The following is a 22,172-nucleotide window of genomic DNA, read 5'->3' on the forward strand; positions in this document are numbered from 1 at the left end:
GGCAGCAGACAAGCAGAGAAGGCTGTTTTTAAACAGAAGCATATGGATTCTCGGCTTTATTAGTAGAGGAATAGAGTACAAAAGTGAGGAGGCTGTGCCAGATCTTTATGGATCATTGATTAAACCTCAGCAGGAGTATTATTTTCAAATCTGGGCACCACACTTTTAGGAAGGACATACAGTATGGTCTTGGAGAGGATGCAGAAGAGATTTACTAGAATGATACTAAAGATGGAAGACTTCAGTTTTGTGGGATGGCTTGAGAAACTGGTGTTCTCCTTAGAACTGAGAAGCTAAAGGGGCGATTTGAAAGTGATGTTTAAAATCATGGAAGAGTCATGGTCAAGTAAATAAGGAAAAACTATATCCCGTGACAGAAGGGTCAGTAACCAGATGAAACACATTTAAGGTGATTGACAAAAGAAGCCGGGGTCACATGAGGAAATCTTTCTTTTTACGCTTAAGTATTGTGATCTGGAATGCAGTACCTGAAAGGTACAGGAAGAGGATTCAATAGTAACTTTCTAAAGGGAATTGGATGAATTTCTAAATGAAAACAATTGCAGTGTTAATAGGGAAAGAGGAAGGGAGTGGGACTAGTGGATAGCTCTACCAAAGAGCCACAATGAGCTAAATGGTCTCCTACGTCCTCTACATTCTATTCTATGGTTTATATTCGGACCATATTTTAATAGTATTAGGTTTTAGGAAGAGATTCCCCTAGTTCCTTTAGCGTGATTATGTTTATCATTTCAGTGGTACATACTTGTTAGAAAACCTTGGTCCAGTTGGCTAATGTGGTGCAGCTTTTATGTGTTAAAGCGCCTCACAGTGTATGTATACATAATACAAAACAAAACTGACATGTTAGCATCTATTGATTGACAGTTTTGCCAATGATGCTTTTGCTAAGGAACTGGAGTTTCTAAGACTGCAAGATGGGGTGGGGTAATTGTGATTCTATAAACACATTTATGCAGTTGAATATGTATTTCTGTTCACTTCCAGTAAATTACAAGTGCTTTTTCAATAATGTTAATGATTGTTTGTGCAGGTTGTCTTCGGAGAACTTTTCCAGTTGCCTTTACCCTCTCACATTGAGGTCATGTATACAACACTGTTGATCGAACTCTGCAAGCTGCAGCCTGGCTCTTTACCACAAGTGGTATCCTTTTGGCAATGTTAGTTATTTGAAAGAACCGTTTACTCAATGCTAACAAGAGGAGAGTATTTCCAATATCAAATGCTCTTCCTGTCTGTTTAATAATGTTCATAAATTGTGTGGATTATTTTCATTATTCTTTTTGGATAGGTTTTCTCTTGACCCAAAAGCAGAGAAATGCTTTGAAATGCTTCTTGCTATCTTTCCACTGCTCTTCGTTTTGACTGAACTGCTTGAGCTTCAAATCCTGGTCTGTGAAGCACTTTGAGATGACTCTGAGGCATGATAAGTTGTCATACAAATGAAGCTCAATTGGACACTCCTTATTATAGGTCTCATTAAATGTTGGATTGCTGTATAGTATGATGAACTTACTGTTACAAACACACACACATCTGTTTTAAGAATGGAAATTATTTACTCACTCACCCGATAATAGCTGCTGAGAGTAATCGACGATTGTGGGACCTTAAGTTTTCTCTTCACAAATTGGTACGCTTAGAATCAGCGTGTCTTGTCCATGCTGGCTCTCTGCAAGAATAAGTCAGCTAGTCCCATTCCTCACCTTTTTCCCCTAAGCCCTGCAAATGTTTTCTATTCAAATATTATTCAATTCCCCATTGAAAGCTACGACTGAATCTGCCTCCACCAGAATCTCAGACAGTGCATCCCAGATCCTAGCCGCCTGTTGCATGAAAAATGCCCCTTGTAATTGTCCTTTGTAATTGTAATTTTCTGATAAACATGTTTCATGTTTTGCTTAACTGGTGAATCTCAGCTTGCACAAGCCACAGAGATGCTATACATGCGAATCGATAGTATGAATACAATTTGCATAGACAGGTAACTTTGTCATCAGTTTAAATTTGTTTGTAAATGCAGTTTTAGGTGATTATTTCTGTTGTCTGTTGTAGGATTTTTGTCTAAAAATTATGAAGATCAAGAATAGAAGTAATTGTTTTAGACATTTCTATGACTAAGAAACTGTTCAAATTAATTCAAGGTAAAATGTATTTAACCTACTTGTCACAATCATTTTAAAAACAGGGACAATTGCTATCATTCTTTGTTCCTATTTTCACATGTTTAAAATTAAGGATTTTTCTGATGTTTCATTGATAAATGTCCACAAATGTCCACTGTGTGTGGTACTGCACAACACGTACCAAAAATGTCCTAGTTTCAATCAGTCCAAAGATGGGTGGATTGGCTGTGCAAAATTGCCCCTCCGTGACCAAAGATTAGGTGGGTTACTGGGTTGCGGGCTGGAGGCGCGGGCTTAAGTAGAGTGCTCTTTCCATTGGCGGGTGCAGGCTCGATGAGCCAAATGGCCTCCACCTGCACTGTAAATTCTATGATCTGTTCTGTTCTAGGTTAACTATTTTTGGTCCGTGGGGTTAGCGTGCTCACTGTGTTTGGCCTCAAGTATCCTTGGATTCACGAGGAATAAATTAGTTTAAATTTCTGCATCCGAGCTTGGCTTCTGACCCCAGTGGAAGATGCATGTGTCTGCACATCAGTTGAGAATAGCATCAAAGTTGGTTATCATCCTTTGACACCTTGTATTAAATGGCCTTTTGGGGGACTTCCGGGTGCGGCGATGACCAGCTGAGTCGCACGTTTCGGCAGCTCCCGGTGAAACGGACTTTTGGGCTCTTGATAGGAGCCCCAACGGCAATTTTGACGGCTAAAAACACTGTGCGGTAAACCAGAAGGGAATCCCCCCTGGATACGGATGAAAAAAGGAGGAGAAAGTGGCCGGATTGCAGTGGATCCTTTAGAACAGCGGCAAGGAAGGCAAGCAAAAACCAAGATGGCGTCGGAAGGTGGCAGTTTAACATGGGGCCCTGAACAACAAGAGTTCTTGAAATGCTGTGTTGAAGAGCTCAAAAAGGAAATGAAGAAAGAGCTGTTGGCCCCGATACTACAGGCGATCGAAGGGCTAAAAGAGGAACAAAAGACCCAGGAGCGGGAGCTTCGGGTCGTGAAGGCAAAGGCAGCCGAGAATGAGGGCGACATACAGGGCCTGGTGGTGAAGACGGAGACGCATGAGGCACATCAGAAACGATGTGTGGAAAGGTTGGAGGCACTGGAGAACAACGCAAGGAGGAACAACCTGAGGATTCTTGGTCTTCCTGAAGGTGTGGAGGGAGCAGACGTCGGGGCATATGTGAGCACGATGCTGCACTCGTTAATGGGAGCGGAGGCCCCGGCGGGTCCGTTGGAGGTGGAGGGAGCATACCGAGTGATGGCGCGAGGGCCGAGAGCAGGAGAAATTCCCAGAGCCATGGTGGTGAGATTCCTCCGTTTTAAGGATAGAGAAATGGTCCTTAGATGGGCGAAGAAAACTCGGAGCAGTAAATGGGAGAACGCGGTGATCCACGTTTATCAAGACTGGAGTGCGGAGGTGGCGAGAAGGAGGGCGAGCTTTAATCGGGCCAAGGCGGTGCTTCATAAAAAGAAGATAACATTTGGAATGCTGCAACCGGCAAGACTGTGGGTCACATATCGAGGGAGGCACCACTACTTTGAGACGGCGGATGAAGCGTGGACTTTTATTGTGGAAGAAAAACTGGAATGAGCGGGTTATTAAAAAGAACGTTTGAACAAAGTGGTGGGGCGAATGTGGGGGGCAAAGAGGGGGGTTAAAAAAGGGGGGAAAGAGGAGTTTTATGTACTAATCCTGCGATGTGGTAACTTTTCTCTCTTCCACAGGTGGTGATGGGGGGAGGAGGGGAGGTGGAGGAGATGGGGCGTTGGCCATTGGGGGCGGGGCCAAGGGGGAAGCGCGGGCTTGGTTCCCGCGCTATGATAATCATGGCGGGAATAGAGAAGCAGGAAGGAGGGGGCGTCGCACGGTGCGAGCCGAGGTCACGGGGGGAAGCCGAGGTCGGCCAGAGTTTGCTGACTTCTGGGAGCAACATGGGGGGAGTAATTACGCTAGCGGGGGATCTAGCGGGGGGGGGGTGGGAGGGGGGAATTACTGGGTTGCTGCTGCTGGGGAGAGGGGGGAGCTGGTATGGGAGGGGATGGGCGGGGGGCACCGCCTGGGGGAGATACAGCTGCGTGGGAACCGGGTGAGGAGCTGGAAAAAGATGATGGCTAATCGACAAGGGGGGGTGGGGGGGTAGGAAGCTCCCAACCCGGCTGATCACGTGGAACGTGAGAGGGCTGAACGGCCGATAAAGAGGGCACGGGTACTCGCACACCTTAAGAAACTTAAGGCAGATGTGGTTATGTTACAGGAAACGCACCTGAAACTGATAGACCAGGTTAGGCTACGCAAAGGATGGGTGGGGCAGGTGTTCCATTCGGGGCTAGATGCGAAAAACAGGGGGGTGGCTATATTAGTGGGGAAGCGGGTAATGTTCGAGGCAAAGACTATAGTGGCGGATAACGGGGGCAGATACGTGATGGTGAGTGGCAAACTACAGGGGGAGACGGTGGTTTTGGTAAACGTATATGCCCCGAACTGGGATGATGCCAATTTTATGAGGCGGATGCTAGGACGCATTCCGGACCTAGAGATGGGAAAGCTGATAATGGGGGGAGATTTTAATACGGTGTTGGAACCAGGGCTGGATAGGTCGAAGTCCAGGACTGGAAGGAGGCCGGCAGCAGCCAAGGTACTTAAAGATTTTATGGAGCAGATGGGAGGTGTAGACCCGTGGAGATTTAGCAGACCTAGGAGTAAGGAGTTCTCGTTTTTCTCCTATGTCCATAAAGTCTACTCGCAAATAGACTTTTTTGTGCTGGGAAGGGCGCTGATCCCGAAGGTGAGGGGAACGGAGTATACGGCTATAGCCATTTCGGATCACGCTCCACACTGGGTAGACTTGGAGATAGGGGAGGAAACAGGGAGGGCGCCCACCTGGAGAATGGACATGGGACTAATGGCAGATGAGGGGGTGTGTCTAAGGGTGAGGGGGTGCATTGAAAAGTACTTGGAACTCAATGATAATGGGGAGGTCCAGGTGGGAGTGGTCTGGGAGGCGTTGAAGGCGGTGGTTAGAGGGAGCTGATATCAATAAGGGCACATAAAGGGAAGCAGGAGAGTAAGGAACGGGAGCAGTTGCTGCAAGAACTTTTGAGGGTGGACAGACAATATGCGGAAGCACCGGAGGAGGGACTGTACAGGGAAAGGCAAAGGCTACATGTAGAATTTGACTTGCTGACTACGGGCACTGCAGAGGCACAATGGAGGAAGGCACAGGGTGTACAGTACGAATATGGGGAGAAAGCGAGCAGGTTGCTGGCACACCAATTGAGGAAAAGGGGAGCAGCGAGGGAAATAGGGGGAGTGAGGGATGAGGAAGGAGAGATGGAGTGGGGAGCGGAGAGAGTGAATGTAGTGTTCAAGACATTTTATAAAAAATTATATGAAGCTCAACCCCCGGATGGGAGGGAGAGAATGATGGGCTTCTTGGATCGGCTGGAATTTCCCAAGGTGGAAGAGCAGGAAAGGGTGGGACTGGGAGCACAGATCGAGGTAGAAGAAGTGGTGAAAGGAATTAGGAGCATGCAGGCGGGAAAGGCCCCGGGACCGGATGGATTCCCAGTCGAATTCTATAGAAAATATGTGGACTTGCTCGCCCCGGTACTGACGAGGACCTTTAATGAGGCAAAGGAAAGGGGACAACTGCCCCCGACTATGTCTGAAGCAACGATATCGCTTCTCTTAAAGAAGGAAAAGGACCCGCTACAATGCGGGTCCTATAGACCTATTTCCCTCCTAAATGTAGATGCCAAGATCCTGGCCAAGGTAATGGCAATGAGAATAGAGGAATGTGTCCCGGGGGTGGTCCACGAGGACCAAACTGGGTTTGTGAAGGGGAGACAGCTGAACACGAATATACGGAGGCTGTTAGGGGTAATGATGATGGCCCCACCAGAGGGGGAAACGGAGATAGTAGTGGCGATGGATGCCGAGAAAGCATTTGATAGAGTGGAGTGGGATTATTTGTGGGAGGTGTTGAGGAGATTTGGTTTTGGAGAGGGGTATGTTAGATGGGTGCAGCTGTTGTATAGGGCCCCGATGGCGAGCGTGGTCACGAATGGACGGGGATCTGCATATTTTCGGCTCCATAGAGGGACAAGGCAGGGATGCCCTCTGTCCCCATTATTGTTTGCACTGGCGATTGAGCCCCTGGCGATAGCGTTGAGGGGTTCCAAGAAGTGGAGGGGAGTACTTAGAGGAGGAGAAGAACACCGGATATCTTTGTATGCGGACGATTTGCTACTATACGTGGCAGACCCGGCGGACTGGATGCCAGAAATAATGCGGATACTTGGGGAGTTCGGGATTTTTCAGGGTATAAATTGAACATGGGGAAAAGTGAGTTGTTTGTGGAGCATCCAGGGGAGCAGAGTAGAGAAATAGAGGACCTACCGTTGAGGAAGGTAACAGGGGACTTTCCAGATAGCCAAGAATTGGGTGCACATTGCATAGGTTAAATTTAACGCGGTTGGTGGAACAAATGGAGGAGGATTTCAAGAGATGGGATATGGTATCCCTGTCACTGGCAGGGAGGGTGCAGGCGGTTAAGATGGTGGTCCTCCCGAGATTCCTCTTTGTGTTTCAGTGCCTCCCGGTGGTGATCACGAAGGCTTTTTTTAAAAGGATTGAAAAGAGCATCATGGGTTTTGTGTGGGCCGGGAAGACCCCGAGAGTGAGGAAGGGATTCTTACAGCGTAGCAGGGATGGGGGGGGGCTGGCACTACCGAGCCTAAGTGAGTATTATTGGGCCGCTAATATTTCAATGGTGAGTAAGTGGATGGGAGAGGAGGAGGGGAGCGGCGTGGAAGAGATTAGAGAGGGCGTCCTGTAGGGGGACTAGCCTACAGGCTATGGTGACAGCCCCATTGCCGTTCTCACCGAGGAACTACACCACAAGCCCGGTGGTGGTGGCTACACTGAAGATTTGGGGACAGTGGAGACGGCATAGGGGAAAGACTGGAGCCTTGGGGGGGGTCCCCGATAAGAAACAGCCATAGGTTTGCCCCGGGGGGAATGGATGGGGGATATGGAATGTGGCAAAGAGCAGGAATAACGCAACTGAAAGATCTGTTTGTGGATGGGAAGTTCGCGAGTCTGGGAGCGCTGACCGAGAAATATGGGTTGCCCCAAGGGAATGCATTCAGGTATATGCAACTGAGGGCTTTTGCGAGGCAACAGGTGAGGGAATTCCCGCAGCTCCCGACACAAGAGGTGCAGGACAGAGTGATCTCAAAGACATGGGTGGGGGATGGTAAGGTGTCAGATATATATAGGGAAATGAGGGACGAAGGGGAGACTATGGTAGATGAACTAAAAGGGAAATGGGAAGAAGAGCTGGGGGAGGAGATCGAGGAGGGGCTGTGGGCAGATGCCCTAAGCAGGGTAAACTTGTCGTCCTCGTGTGCCAGGCTAAGCCTGATTCAGTTTAAGGTATTTACACAGGGCGCATATGACTGGAGCACGGCTCAGTAAATTTTTTGGGGTGGAGGATAGGTGTGCGAGGTGCTCGAGAAGCCCAGCGAATCATACCCATATGTTTTGGTCATGCCCGACACTACAGGGGTTTTGGATGGGGGTGACAAAGGTGCTTTCAAAAGTAGTGGGGGGTCCGGGTCGAACCAAGCTGGGGGTTGGCTATATTTGGGGTTGCACAAGAGCCGGGAGTGCAGGAGGCGAGAGAGGCCGATGTTTTGGCCTTTGCGTCCCTAGTAGCCCGGCGCAGGATATTGTTAATGTGGAAAGAAGCCAAGCCCCCGGGGTGGAGACCTGGATAAATGACATGACAGGGTTTATAAAGCTAGAGCGGATTAAGTTCGTCCTAAGGGGGTGGCTCAAGGGTTCACCAGGCGGTGGCAACCGTTCGTCGAATACCTCGCAGAAAGATAGATGGAATGGAAAAAAGAAGGCAGCAGCAGCAGCCCAGGATTGGGGGGGGGGGGGGGGGGGGGGGGGGGGGGGAGGAGGAACCAGAAGGACTCTCGGTTGTTAATATATACTGTATAATATGTATAGGTCGTTGCGACAGATAATTATATATTGGACTGTTAAATTATATTTTTGGAGAGTGTTACTTGTGATAAGGCAGTTGCCAATTAGGGTTAGTTTTCATTTTTGTTATTTATTATTTATTCATTTTCTGTTTATAAAATAGGTCATTGTTATTTGTGTTGTTATAATATTGTGTAAAGGATGCACAATGTATTGTGTTGGTTGACCAAAAATTTTCAATAAAATATTTATTTTAAAAAAAATGGCCTTTTGGGTGCTTAACTATTGGGCACGGAACTGAACAATACCCGCTTATGCAAGGCCGACTAGCATTAGTGGAACTGTAGCTGAATTGACCACCTTTAAGCTGGGCATATGAACAATGACAGACCCTCTGGTGCACCCAGCCTGTACTACCTTGCCGATCACTATATATACACCCTTCAGTGTACCCAAATCAATGGACGAGAGGAAAGGCTAGGTAAAAACTGAGGAAAATTTGAAGAAGGAAAATATGGAAAATTCCTCCTTAACCCATCCAGCTGATCAGAAGTAGCCAGAGAGATCACTCGAACTCTGAATTCTCTAAAATAACTACTTGTATGTATTGAAGCCTATCTTAGCCAGAAATGAAATGAAATGAAATGAAAATCGCTTATTGTCACAAGCAGCTCTCATGAATTGCTGTCCACCGCATGAACCAGCAGCCTATTCCAAAGGTCTGCTATTCTCTCGGGGGTGGGGAGAAAGAGGGGGAAATTACCTCCTGAGCTAACTTAGATCTGGCCTTAACCAAAGCTAGCCCATTTCATCTGGCAGTAGTTCAATAGCAGTCAGCTCGCTGTTTTACAAGAGAAATAAAGTAAACACTAATCAATTTGTGTCGGATTCCCATCTCCCTTAATTTAAAATAAATATTTATTCCTTTACTTGAGGTAATCTTTTTTATTTTGTAATTAATTCTTATTCCTTACTTCACATTGAAGATATCATTTTAATTTAATTTATATTTGTTTATAATCAAGATAGTGTGAAATAACACCAGTGCTAAAACAAGACCTGCTCATAGGCGCGATTCTCCGCTCCCGCGACTCAGTGCCCACGCCGTTGTGAATGCCGTCTAGGTTCACGACAGCGCGAAACGGCCCCGATCTCAACCGATTCAGGGCCCGGAAATGGGCTAGGATCGGGGCCGCGAGAAACACGGGGGACGTGTCGCGAAAGCAGCGTCGTCAGCACGCGCCAGGCATTGGCGCCGCATCAAAACGGCGCTGCGTCATCCGCCGCATAACTGCCGTAACCCACGCATGTGCGGGTTGGCCGGCGCCAGCCGGTGTTAACCCCACGCATGCATGGTTGCCGTCCTCCCCGAGGCCGCCCCGCAAGAAGATGTTGGATGGATCTTGCGGGGCGTGGAGGAAAGGAGGTCCTCCTTCAGAGAGGCCGGCCCGCCGATCGGTGGGCACCGATTGCGGGCCAGACCCCTTTTGAGTCCTACCCCGGTGAAAGAACTCCCACAGCCCCCCCCCCAGCGCTCCCGCGCTGTTCCCGTCGGCAGCAACCAGGTGTGGATGGCGCCGGCGGGAAGCCGTCGTTTTGGGCAGGCCGCTCGGCCCATCCGGGCCGGAGAATCGCCATTTGGGTGCATTCTCGGGTGATTCTCCGGCCTGCGCCGCGCAGAACTCGATGGGGCCGTTCTCGCCGCTTGGGTGCATCGCGGGGATGGCGTCGCGGGGGAAAAATGGCGCGCCAGGCGATTCTCCCAACCCGCGCGGGAGCGGAGAATCGCGCCCCATTAGTCACAAATCTGTAATTGATGGGTTGAGCGATAAAATAATAATGTTGGAACATTACTTTACAGCTTAACATTATACTGCACAATCCATGTGAAAACTGTATCAGTTTGAAAGACGATCAACAGATGTTTCAAGAAACTTGTCTAGATATTGTTTGTTGCAACTGCCAAAAACAAAATGGCATTGGGAGAGTGAAACCAGTTGCATTTGGATATTTGCCAGATCAGTTTTTCAGCAGGTTGGATTTGGCGCAGTGATACGTTTCCATTTTAAGGGTAAATTTGTCCATTTGTTTTATTTGGAACATTTTACTCCGAATAATCCAACATCAGTCAGCATACAAATTGAGAGTATTGTATGGTTTTTCTCAAACTCCTAACTACTGTGGACTCAAATAAACGAGGGCACGATGAAGTTGCCAACTTCTTGCAATATCAATTTGTTGCATGCATATTTGTTTTTTTCATTTCCTGGCAGCTGATAAAAGAGGCTTGTTTCAATTTTTATTCCTAACTGAACGACTAATAGCACTTTAAGACACTGAGCCCATCAGAAACATAGAAAATAGAAGCAGGAGGAGGCCTTTCAGTCCTTTGAGCCTGCTCTGCCATTCATTATGATCATGGCTGATCAAGTTCAATACCGTGATCCTGCCTTCTTTTCCCCCCCCCCCCATATCCCTTTTTTTTAAACAAACATTTTATTAAGGCATTTATGGTTTTATAACCACAAAAGATACAAATACAAATATAAACATAATTCAGCATGTAACACCCCATAACGTAACCAACAACCATACCCCACCAACATAGCTTATACACACAATTCCCAAGTCCTTCCATCTCACCTCACGGATTCCGCCTGAACTAAACGAACTCATCTTACCCCCCTCATTCACTAACCCCCCCCCCCCCCCCCCGCTTTATTGTATCTGAGTTTGTTTTCCCCAAAGAAGTCGCTAAACGAGAACTTAATTTTCTCAAGCCTGAGAAACCCGGCCGTGTCGCTAACCCATACCCCCGATTTCTGGGGGCTCCGACTCTCTCCGCGCTAATAAGATCCGTCTCCGGGCTACCAAGGAGGCAAAGGCCAAAACGCCAGCCTCTCTCACCCCCTGGACTCACGGGTCTTCTGACACTCTAAAGATCGCCACCTCTGGATTCGGCGCCACCCTCGTTTTTAGCACCGTGGACATGACAACTGCAAATCCCTGCCAGAATCTCCTCAGCTTCGGACATGCCCAGAACATGTGGACTTGGTTTGTGGGCCCTCCTGCACACCTCACACTCCTGTCCTCTACCCCAAAAAACCTGCTCATCCGGACCACCATCATGTGTGCCTGGTGAACCACCTTGAATTGTATCAGGCTGAGCCTGGCACATGATGAGGACGTGTTAACTCTGCTCAGAGCATCTTCCCACAGACCTGCCTCCAGCTCCTTACCCAGCTCATCTTCCCACTTGCGCTTCACCTCCCCTATCTGGGTTCCTTTCCACTCCATAAGCTGTTTATAAATTTCCGAGACCTTCCCCTCCCCCACCCCCGTTTTAGAAACTACCTTTTCCTGTATCCCCTGTGGCGATAGAAAGGTCGAAACCTGCCTTCGCACAAAGTCCCTCACCTGCAGATAGCAAAACCTCCTACAAATGCTCCAAACAAGGAAAGCTCCCATCGATAAACTGATCCCCCAGCCTCTCAATACCTGTTCTCTGCCACCTCCGAAATCTCCCATCCAACGTCCTCAGGACAAATCGGTGATTGCCACAAATTGAAGCCCACACGGACGCTCCCTCCACTCCCATATGCTTCCGCCACTGCCCCCAAACTCTCAGAGCCGCCACCACCACTGTGGAGTACATGGCCAGCGAGAGCCCCCCCCCATATCCCTTGACCCTTTTAGCCCCAAGAGCTACATTTAATTCCTTCTTGAAATTACACATTTTGGTCTCAGTTGCTACCTGTGGAAGCAAATTCCACAGATTCACCACACTCTGGGTGAAGAAATTTCTCCTCACCTCAGTCCTAAAAGATTGACCTCTTATCCCCAAACTAGGACCCCTAGTTCTGGACTCCCCACCGTCAGGAACGTTCTTTCTGAATCCACCCTGTCTATTCCTGTTAGAATTTAGTCAGTTTCTATGCGATCCCCTCTCACTCTTCTAAACTTCAATGAATATAATCCTATATATACATTAAATGATTACATTATAGGCGATTAAAATGGGGAGGCTTGTCACTCATGCCATAATTTCAGCATTGTATGTGCTGTGGATTCGTACATTTTCAGGTAAATATTTGTAAATCCGGTAGATTCATGAAACAGAGTGAGCAATGAGAAATATCTAAAGCTCCATTCATTATCACATCAGAGAGAGGGCAAGCAATGGGTGTTACCCACAGCTCCATTAACATAATCTTAAATAAAATGGTGTCCCAGATGCTGTAATAATAACTTGGTTCATTTTCCAAGAGGCCAAATCCCAGTATATCATCTTTTTCCCTTAACTCTGCAAATGTTTTCTACTTAGATAATTGTACGACATCCTTTGGAAAGTCACGATTGAATCTCCTATTGCTCATTAATTTCAGAATAAACTGCAATGTAACTTAAAGAATCAGATATATATGCAATAAATTGATATTGCAAGGATGTTGGCAGCCTTATTGTGCCCAACTTTACCTGAGTTTACAGTAGTTCGAGCTTGGGGGAAAAACACACAATATCCTCCATTTATTTTTGTGCTGGCTGATGCTGGGTTATTCTATGTAAAAATGAGCCAAATGAACCATTTGTACAAATTTACCCTTAAAATGGAAACATATTATTACATTAAATTCAATCTTGCTGAAAAACTGATCTGGCAAATATCCAAATGCCACCGGTTTCAATTTCCCACTACATTTTAGTTCTTGGCAATTACAACGAGCAATATCCAGACAAGTTTCTTATAATAACACCTGTAGATTGTCTTCCAAACTGAAATAGTCTTCAGGTGGAATATACAGTATAATAAGCTGTAAAATAATGTTCAACATAATTATTCTAATCCTCAGCCCAATAATTTCTGATTCGCAACTAATGAGCGGCCCTTGCACGGTGTCCTTTCACGCCATCTTGATTATAAACAAATATCAATGTGAAGTAATCAATTAGAATTAATTACAAAACAAAAAAGATCAACAAGTGAAGAAATTATATTTACAAAACTGAAAGTTGATGGGGAACCTACATAAATTGTTTAGCTTTTACTTATTTTCTTTTGGGAAAAAGCAAACTGACAGTTATTGAGCCATTGCCAGATGGATGTGATGGTCATGGGCTAGCCTTGTTTCAAAGCTGCTTAAATTGTCATTGCTCTGGGACAGTAGTCTTATGACTATTATCGTTTCATTAAATCACCTTACTAGAAAATGGAACATTTTGAATTATTACAAGGCTGTTTAATCTAATCATCTTTGCTTTTGCAACAAGTTGGTAATTGTTTGCCATGCTGTAAACAGATAGAGAATGTCTGGGAAAAGCTAGCTTATTATCTTGAAAAAGTAGGTTGTTCAATTTGTTTCTAATTAAAAAAAATTTCGTCCCATAAGCAGTTTTGATGGGATATCTACCTGGCCATTTCTGTTGGAGTTGGTGCAATGAGGTCTGATGTCTGAAATGTTTCCATCAATATTAGGGATAGATTACACAGCAGTCCTCCATTCAGGCATCATGCCCTAAGAGAGCATTTGCGATCCTCGACCCTTTGGATTGGTCCATGATTACTCTTGGCAAAATACTGCAGAAGTTTGCTGTTGCCTTCTGCAGTGTGGCTGACTAGGGAACACCCTGCTATAACCACCTGCCATCAGATGTATTGGAATGATTAACAGGCTGATCAAAACCAGTTTTGCCACATAAAGAACACCTCCCCTGCAATCAAGTCCTGAAGTGAGACTTCAATCCAGAGTTTCTGGCCCACTGCATTACAAAACCTCCAGTCCACAGCAATACAACAGGAAAGTCATAACATGCATTCTTTTTGTTACATTATCACACTTCAACCTTTCCTCCCAATTTTGTTTCCCGATATCGTCAAACCTCCATTACCCCAAATGTTGTTAACCTATGGTTCAAATGTTCCTTTCCAGATTTATCAACTGGTTTTCTCATCATTTGAGTAACTTTCAATTCAGATGGAGCTGGGATGATTGGTAAGTATTGAGGCTCTGTAGTTATTTTGAGGGGCTGATTAGCAGTAACTGAACACGTTTACAATATTGAACCTGGTGCCTTTTGAAATTTTGTGTAAAAGGGCAGCACTGATGTTTGAGCCAGAGTATTTGGTGCAGCAAGGTAGCACTAGGTTTGATTTCATTATTCTGAGGTTCAAATCAGACGGAAGCCACCAGGAGAGATATCACCCTGACTCACCAAGGCAGGAGTGGAGGAAGGTAGGGCTTAAATCATTGCCTAACAGCTCTTCACACCACCTGGTGACTATCCAACGCATAGCAGGAACCTGGAAATCTAGCTACTTGTTTATCCGTTCGGCTGCAGTTTGTGTATGGCCCCTTGAAACTTAAGTAAAGAGAAGGAAATTTAAATATTCATAATTAAAGATATATTGTCCTGGTGCCTTTCACCATCAGGCTAGCTGAGTTAACTGATCTCCTCCGATTGATGCTGGTTGAAAGTGGCTTTGGTGTGGAAAATTAACGTGGGTTCCCATTCCTGATAACTAATTAGTCACATTTGCTGGAATTGCCTGTGGGCATGAGTCGAAGGAGAACAGGATTGTATTGGTTGTGATGTGTCCTGCTGTGATATGAGGGCATGAGGTTCTGCATCATTGGATAGTATGCCTCTGCTTCTGTCTCTGGAAGAGAATTCCAAAGCCCGATAACCCTTTGAGAGAAAATAAATCCTCCTCGTCGTTAATTAAGCTGTGCTCCTTAGTTCTAGATTCCCCCATGAGGAGGAACATCTTTTCAGCTTCAATGTGTCAAATTCCCTCAGAATCTTGTATGTATCAATGAGATCACCTCTTAATCTTCTAACTCCAGTGAGTACAGATACAACTTGCTCAACCTTTCCCCATAAGACAACTCTTCCATCCCAGGAGACAGTCTTATGTACCCTTTTTGAACTGCTTCCAATGCAAATATATTCTTAAATAAGGAGACCAACATTGTACAGAGTACTCTCAATGTGGTCTCACCAATGCCCTGCATAATTGCAGCACAACTTCTTTACTTTATTCTCTACCCCCTTGCATAGAGGCCAACATTCAATTTACCTTCTTAATCACTTGTACCTACATGCTAACTTTTCGTGTCTGAAAGCTACAAAATCCCTCTGTACTGCAGCATTCTGCAATCTCACCATTTAAATAATATTTTGATTTTCTATTCTTCCTGACAAAGTGGGCAACCTCATTTTTCAACATTATACTCTCACCTGCCAAATGTTTGCCCACTCTCACTCAGTTAACTTATCTATAACCTAGGGGCTTTTCACAGTAACTTCATTGAAGCCTACTTGTGACAATAACTTATTATTATTATTATTATTATTATTATTTCTTTGCAGACTCTTTATTCTCTTCACAACTTGCTTTCCTACCTATCTTTGTATAATCAGCAAATTTGGCAATAATATAGTCTGCCTCTTCATCCAAATCATTTAACATAGATCATAAATACAATAAATTTGTAGTTGGTGCCTGAAAATCATGACCAGTGAACAAGTTGAAATACTATATGTACTGTGCATTCCTAGTTGAAATAACTTGCAAAATAAAATAAATCACTAAATATAAAAGAAATACTGTATAAATCCATGTTATATAATGTTAAGTCCAATGCGCAATCCGCAGACTCTAATGAGTTGTTTGGTGGGGTTTTTTCACTCCCTCCGATGCTGTGACTTTTCCTCTGCGTTCCCAACAATGTTTGATCTCTTCAGGGATGCCTTGAGGACATCCCTATAGCATTTCAGTGGAGGTGGCTTTGAGAATTAGCACCTTGACGCTGGGCTTCCTCGCTGACTTTAAATGGCCTCTGTGCCTCATCTGCTGCAGAGTTAAACAAAGGCCAGACTTAGGGTCTCCAAAATTAATCAGAAGATTGCAGTTAGCTGCCTGAAAGGTATGTACTGCACCCTGCATTTTTCACCCAAACAAGCCCTGAGACAAGGAAAGCTATTTTACCTTCGTAAAATAGCAAATGTCTCTCTCTCGCAAACTTTAAATGGCCTCCCTGGCTTATCCACTGTAAAGGTGCACATCAGGCACCCCTGGTGCTCTGAAAAAAATCAGCTTGCTGAGTCAAGAAATTGGCCTTTTCACCGAAATGAAAAGCCCAGGCTTCAACTTCTTCCTTGCGGGAAAAAAAACTTGTTTTCGACATTCTTTCTTGCGAACTTTGCTTCAGCTTTAAAAATTAATCTCAGCTTCCTCCAATGCAAATGAACACCTCTGATCGCACTTGCTTTAAAATGGCGCTGATCGGGGGTCATATGTCCAGGTGTCACATCAACATGAGGCAACACAACAACATATGCAACAACAACGCAAAATGGTATGCAATAGCATTAAATGGAAAATGATGATCAACATGATCAGGAATACTGGCTGTAAAGACTGCACTTTAAAGTGAAATGACATAAAGTGGGACAATTTAAAGCAAGGACTTGTTCTAATTGAGACCCTAGTATTGATCCCTCTGGCACTCCACTGGTTACAATTTGCTTATTGCGTTGAGACTTGCAGCTCTTGTGTGCATTCTTGAAGTATCCCTGTACATGAATATGGTTTTTAAGTGTCTTGATGAGGGGGTATAGTCTGTCTATATTGATCCACTACACTGTGAATAGTGGAGTCTGGGGTCACCTTCATTGATCAAATGGGTGTATAAGGTGTAAAAAATGCAGGATTTTAGATATTGGATTATAAACATTTGGCAATTTAAAAGCCTGGGATTAGAGCGTCTGGAACTGCAATAGTCATGTTTTTAAAAATAATTTTATTTTGCAAGACCAGAAAGCTTTTAGGAGCCAAAAGGTAAAATTGACTGGAGTAAAAACAATCTGGGCTATCAGGGGAGTTGATTTGTTTTTAGCTTGGGGAGACGATATCATTGCTGGGTGGAGCTATGGTATTCAGACATTTTGAGAAAGTGTTTGGAGTTAAGTTCAGATTTGACTAACCTTTTAGACCACAAGTAAGGTCTTTTGCTCACAGTATGATAGTTTAAAAAAGAGTAATAGAGCGTGATCTACAGGCCACGACGCACTCCAATGGGAGCACAGCGTGGCCGGTAGATGCCGAGTGAAGCCTCCTGCGGGCTTCCCGACAGCCACGACATCTCGCAGAATCTACCCAGGTCCCGCGAGGCGTTGGGATCAGGACACCACCCACAATGGGCGGGACCAAGCCACACTCGCATAGGTAGGCCGTAAACCTAATTAAGGCCTACTTAGCTGGTATCCAAGCTGAAACAAACCAGTTGAAACAGCTTTTTGAAGCCAGAGTCTGCAGGGATTCTAAAAGGAGCCAAATCTGTTCTGGAAAGCAAGTATAATCTGCTATTGCGGTATGGCATGGATTGAAAGCTGTATTTTTCTCCTTTTTTGTTGTTTAATTGGGAATAGAGATAGTAATTAAGGGTATGATATTTCCTGCATTGAGCAGTATTATTTAAGGGATAATCGTAAACAATGTTTGGGTGTGATTAAAGAGTTTAATCATCATAAAGATATTTGTTTTAATCTCTATTTCTTCGTGGAATTGCTCCTGAGCAAAGTATTCTTTCCGCACAGTCTTACAAAATAAAATATTGGAGTTTCAGTTCAGTATCCAAGCCACTGTTGGGGTCTGGTCTGGGATCATAATAAAGGGGCAAGCACTAAAGTGGAAATGGGGGAGCAAACCTTTTACCATTATTGTTCACATATTGTGGAACCTTGGTCAACACAAATAAGCCTGAATTTTGCAATAGTAATGATGGCAAAAGCTGTCAGCCATTGTCTTCATTACTCCTCTGAAACTGACCGACTTCTGAAGTTCATACACAAGCAGTTAAGTGCAGAAATCCAAATGTCGCTGTCAATGATTCATCATTATGCTTATAGTCTTGTGTAAAAAGTTGCACCCTGTTGAATGTGGTCTACCCAGTGTTAACAGCATACTGTTCAGAATTACTGCTAAACATTCTCAGTAGCCCAGAAGGAGTAATTGTATATTTGTTGATTTCTTAATTATGCGGTATTTTACTATTCTATTTTTTTCTAAAGTTGACAATATTTTCGCTTCTACTCTAATCCTATATGTATACCCCAATCATTTATTTTGCTATCAAACGAAAATGAAAAATACAAGAGATTAAGTGGTTTTACTTCCAGGTGTGCAGTCTGTGAGAATATTTCAATATGAATTGCTGCTTACCCTGCTTTGTGACATCACTGTTGCTGGACACCAGGCCATCTCTTTGTGTTGGTGCCAGATTCAATTTGACATCGGAAATGGGGAAAACCGTGCCACAGGGACCTATTGCTACATTGCTGACTGCAAAATCTAATCCATAACGTTTTAATGGTTGCTCCCATTAGTCTTTGTGCCCTTCTTCAGAATTTATTCACTGAAATGAACACATGTCCACCAAATTCCAGCAGGACAAATCAATGAATAAGAGATAAATTTGAATATGACCGAGCTCCACAAGCTAAAATCTTGGGGCTGCCTGTCCCTTGGTCACAGTTTGGCTGACCCTGTTCTAAAACATGGGCGAAATTCTCCGGAAACGGCGCAATGTCCGCCGACTGGCGCCCAAAACGGCGCAAATCAGACAGGCATCGCGCCGCCCCAAAGGTGCGGAATGCTCTGCATCTTTGGGGGCCGAGCCCCAACCTTGAGGGGCTAGGTCGGCGCCGGACGAATTTCCGCCCCGCCAGCTGGCGGAAAAGGCCTTTGGTGCCCCGCCAGCCGGCGCGGAAATGACATCTCCGGGCGGCGCATGCGCGGGAGCGTCAGCGGCCGCTGACAGCATTCCCACGCATGCGCAGTGGAGGGAGTCTCTTCTGCCTCCACCATGGTGGAGACCGTGGCGGAGGCGGAAGGGAAAGAGTGCCCCGACGGCACAGGCCCGCCCGCGGATCGGTGGGCCCCGATCGCGGGCCAGGCCACCGTGGGGGCACCCCCCCACAGGAACCCGGTGCCCACCCGCGCCGCCTTGTCCCGCCGGTAAGGTAGGTGGTTTAATTTACGCCGGCGGGACGGGCATTTTAGCGGCGGGACTTCGGCCCATCCGGGCCGGAGAATCGCGCGGGGGGGCCCGCCAACCAGCGCGGCGCGATTCCCGCCCCCGCCGAATCTCAGGTGCCGGAGACTTCGGCAACCAGCAGGGGCGGGATTCACGGCAGCCCCCGGTGATTCTCCGACCCGGCGGGGGGTCGGAGAATTTCGCCCATGTTTCTGGACTTTATTCCAGGGTACATAAATAATTCATTGTCTTCTCTTTTTCTATCTTTGTCCCACCCACACACGCATGAACAAACAGGTCTGATTGTTTGGCTCTGGACCCTGACCAAGCCAAACCAAAGTTTTTGCGTGAAGTATTGGAGAAATGTATGAGGTAAATAAAAATTTATTTTTATCAACTTTACTAATTCTTGATTTTTCAAAATCAACCCTGCTAAATTTGTCATGAGGGGAGTTGGATGTTTAATTGAACGGCATGAGTAATTAAACTTCTGGGATATAGAGAATCCCCAAAATCCCGGCACATATTTCCTAAGTAATTCAGTTTAAGGATGTTGCGTACGTAGACATGTATAACTTGTACTATAATGCGGTTGGGAGGAACAAATATGAAGTTTCTTGCGGAATGTTTTTGTCTTACTCGGCTAAGGAAAAATTATATTAATAATGAAGGTTTTTATTGTGTGACATCCTCTTTCAAGTTTCTTTTGTGGTCATCTGCATGTGGATGTTGGAAACCTTTCAGCTTTAGTTGTGTCTGTCCTGCACTCAATGCCTGCACTGTCTAAACCAGACACCTTGGGTGGGATTCTCTGACCCCCCCCCACCGATTCGGAGAATCGGCAGGAGGTAGCGTAAATCCCGCTCCGACGCAGGCTGCCGAATTCTCCGGCGCCGGTTTTCGGGCGGGGTTCACACCACGCCGGTCAGGGGCCGTTGGCAGCGCCCCCTGGCAATTATCCGGGCCCTGATGGGCCGAGCAGCCGCCCGTTTTTGGCCAGTCCCGCCGGCGTGAAATGGACGTGGTCCATCACGGCGGCACCTAGCTGGTAGGCCGTCTACCGGAGTCCTCGGGGGGCACTCTTTCCCTCAGCGCCGGCCTCTGTAGGGCTCCGCCATGGCTGGCACGGAGCAGAAACCCCCTGCGCATGCGCAAGAACATGCCGGCGGTTCTGCGCATGCGCCAGAATACGCCAGCAGTTCTGCGCATGCGCCAGAACACGCCAGCGGTTCTGCACATGCGCGGGACCACGGAGGCCCTTTGGTGCCGGTTGGCGCGGCGCCAACCACTCCGGTGTCGGCCTAGCCCCCGGAAGTGCAGAGGATTCCGCAACTTCCGGGTGGCCCGACGCTGGAGTGATTGGTGCCAGCGTCGGGCCATCCCGCCGATTGCGGGAGAATCCACCCCTTGTATGTTGCAGAATGTGAATCTTTTAATCTAAAATTCAGATCCCTGTAAACCGTGACGATCTAAAATGATTTACAGTATGATTAGTTGCAATGTTTTGTTGTGATGAACATTTTCTGTTTGTATCTTTTAGAGAATCTTTCCTTGATACAAATTTGTATCTGGTTAGGATGCTTATGATTTGATATCTATTACGTTTTCTGCAAGGTCTTGATATTTTGAACTTTTATTTTAGTAGTTAATGGAGAAATGAATAGATTGTATTATACTTTTTGTCTTGATGTTACATGTTCTGCTTTTGGCCATTTTGTTCTTTCATTGAGTCAATAGTTTGAGAGTAATGTGCTGAATTGCACTTTTACAATAGCCATCCAGACACTGATTTGTTTTTTGTTCCACAATGTGTTGAATTCAAACTCCTACTCATTTATAAATCCCTCCACCTGACTTCTGAAATCTCCTTCACTTCTGTATCCCAGCATGTGCTCTTCAGTACTGTCTCTGGATTCCTGATTTCCTTCCCAACCGTTGAGTTGTCTCAGCCCTACTTTATAGCAGCCTCCTCAAATCCTTGCCCATGCTACCTCTCTCTTTACCTTTGAATGTGTGTACAGTCATTCCTTTTGAATTTTGTTTTGCTCATTGTCGGTTTTTCTCAGTGAGGTACTCTGGAATATTTTCTCAGGTAAAGGTGCTATTTAGATGTTTAATTGCTTCATAAAAGGACAGTATAGTCCAAGCCATCCACCAATATGTTCCTCATAAACCTGCACGTTTGCTTTGATCCCATAGGATTTGGTGATCTAACACAATGAATTGACGTATTAATCAGCTGAACCAAGTCTGATCTGGGGTTGAAGGATCATCAATTGGTTCAGCATTCATGTCAGAAGTGTCCACTTCATTGTATTCCTCTTTTCATGCTTTGACATGTTGAAGTGGAACGTAGATAATGTTGTCTGGATCTTGGAAATTCTTTATTTCTTTGCTTATAAAATAACAGTAAACAAAAAATGCTTGATACACACAAGCCTCTTAGCAAACCAGGCTGGTTGGTTTGATGGTGTTTGGAATATATGAGGCATTCTACCCAGCTGCTGTCAACCAGTGATTGTTTCTGGAAGAAAGTAATCAATTTATGTCAAATGTTGAACACTATAAAGGTACTACTGCACATCCTGAAGCTTTTGCTTTACTTGCTGAAGGTAATACTGGAGGGAACACTGTACAGCACTGAGAGGTAGAACTGCAAGATCCGGTACTGGCACGGCAAAGGATCATTTCCCCCTGCCCATGCCTTTCTTCTCATTGCGCAATTTGCTGTGCTCCAAACAAATCTTTGGAAGCTGTGCCACATTTGCAATGCTATTTGGCCACGTACCAGTTGATCATGGGAGGAGATTTTAACTGTGTCCTGGAGCTGAGGGTGGACCCAGGTCCATGGGTAAGGTACGAATGGCAAGGGAGCTAGGGGGGTTTATGGAGAGGATGGGTATGGTGGGTCCATGGCGCTCTCAGAACCCAGGGGGAAGGGAGTATTCCTTCTTTTCACACGTCTATAAGGTGTATTCGAGGATTGATT

At 45.7% G+C, this 22,172-nt stretch overlaps 1 protein-coding gene across 1 annotated transcript in view; it reads left to right on the forward strand.

Annotated features, from left to right (window-relative positions):
• Positions 1–22,172, forward strand: part of LOC140429671 (nuclear cap-binding protein subunit 1) — a 134,962-nt gene that overhangs the window by 78,931 nt on the left and 33,859 nt on the right. Inside the window, exons 11-14 of the mRNA XM_072516959.1 lie at positions 1,055–1,165; positions 1,941–2,005; positions 14,075–14,137; positions 19,481–19,555. Of these exons, the coding sequence (XP_072373060.1) occupies positions 1,055–1,165; positions 1,941–2,005; positions 14,075–14,137; positions 19,481–19,555 (314 nt within the window). The remainder of the gene's footprint in view (positions 1–1,054; positions 1,166–1,940; positions 2,006–14,074; positions 14,138–19,480; positions 19,556–22,172) is intronic.

The sequence above is a fragment of the Scyliorhinus torazame genome, chromosome 9 (assembly GCF_047496885.1).
Source record: "Scyliorhinus torazame isolate Kashiwa2021f chromosome 9, sScyTor2.1, whole genome shotgun sequence".
Taxonomy (NCBI): domain Eukaryota; kingdom Metazoa; phylum Chordata; class Chondrichthyes; order Carcharhiniformes; family Scyliorhinidae; genus Scyliorhinus; species Scyliorhinus torazame.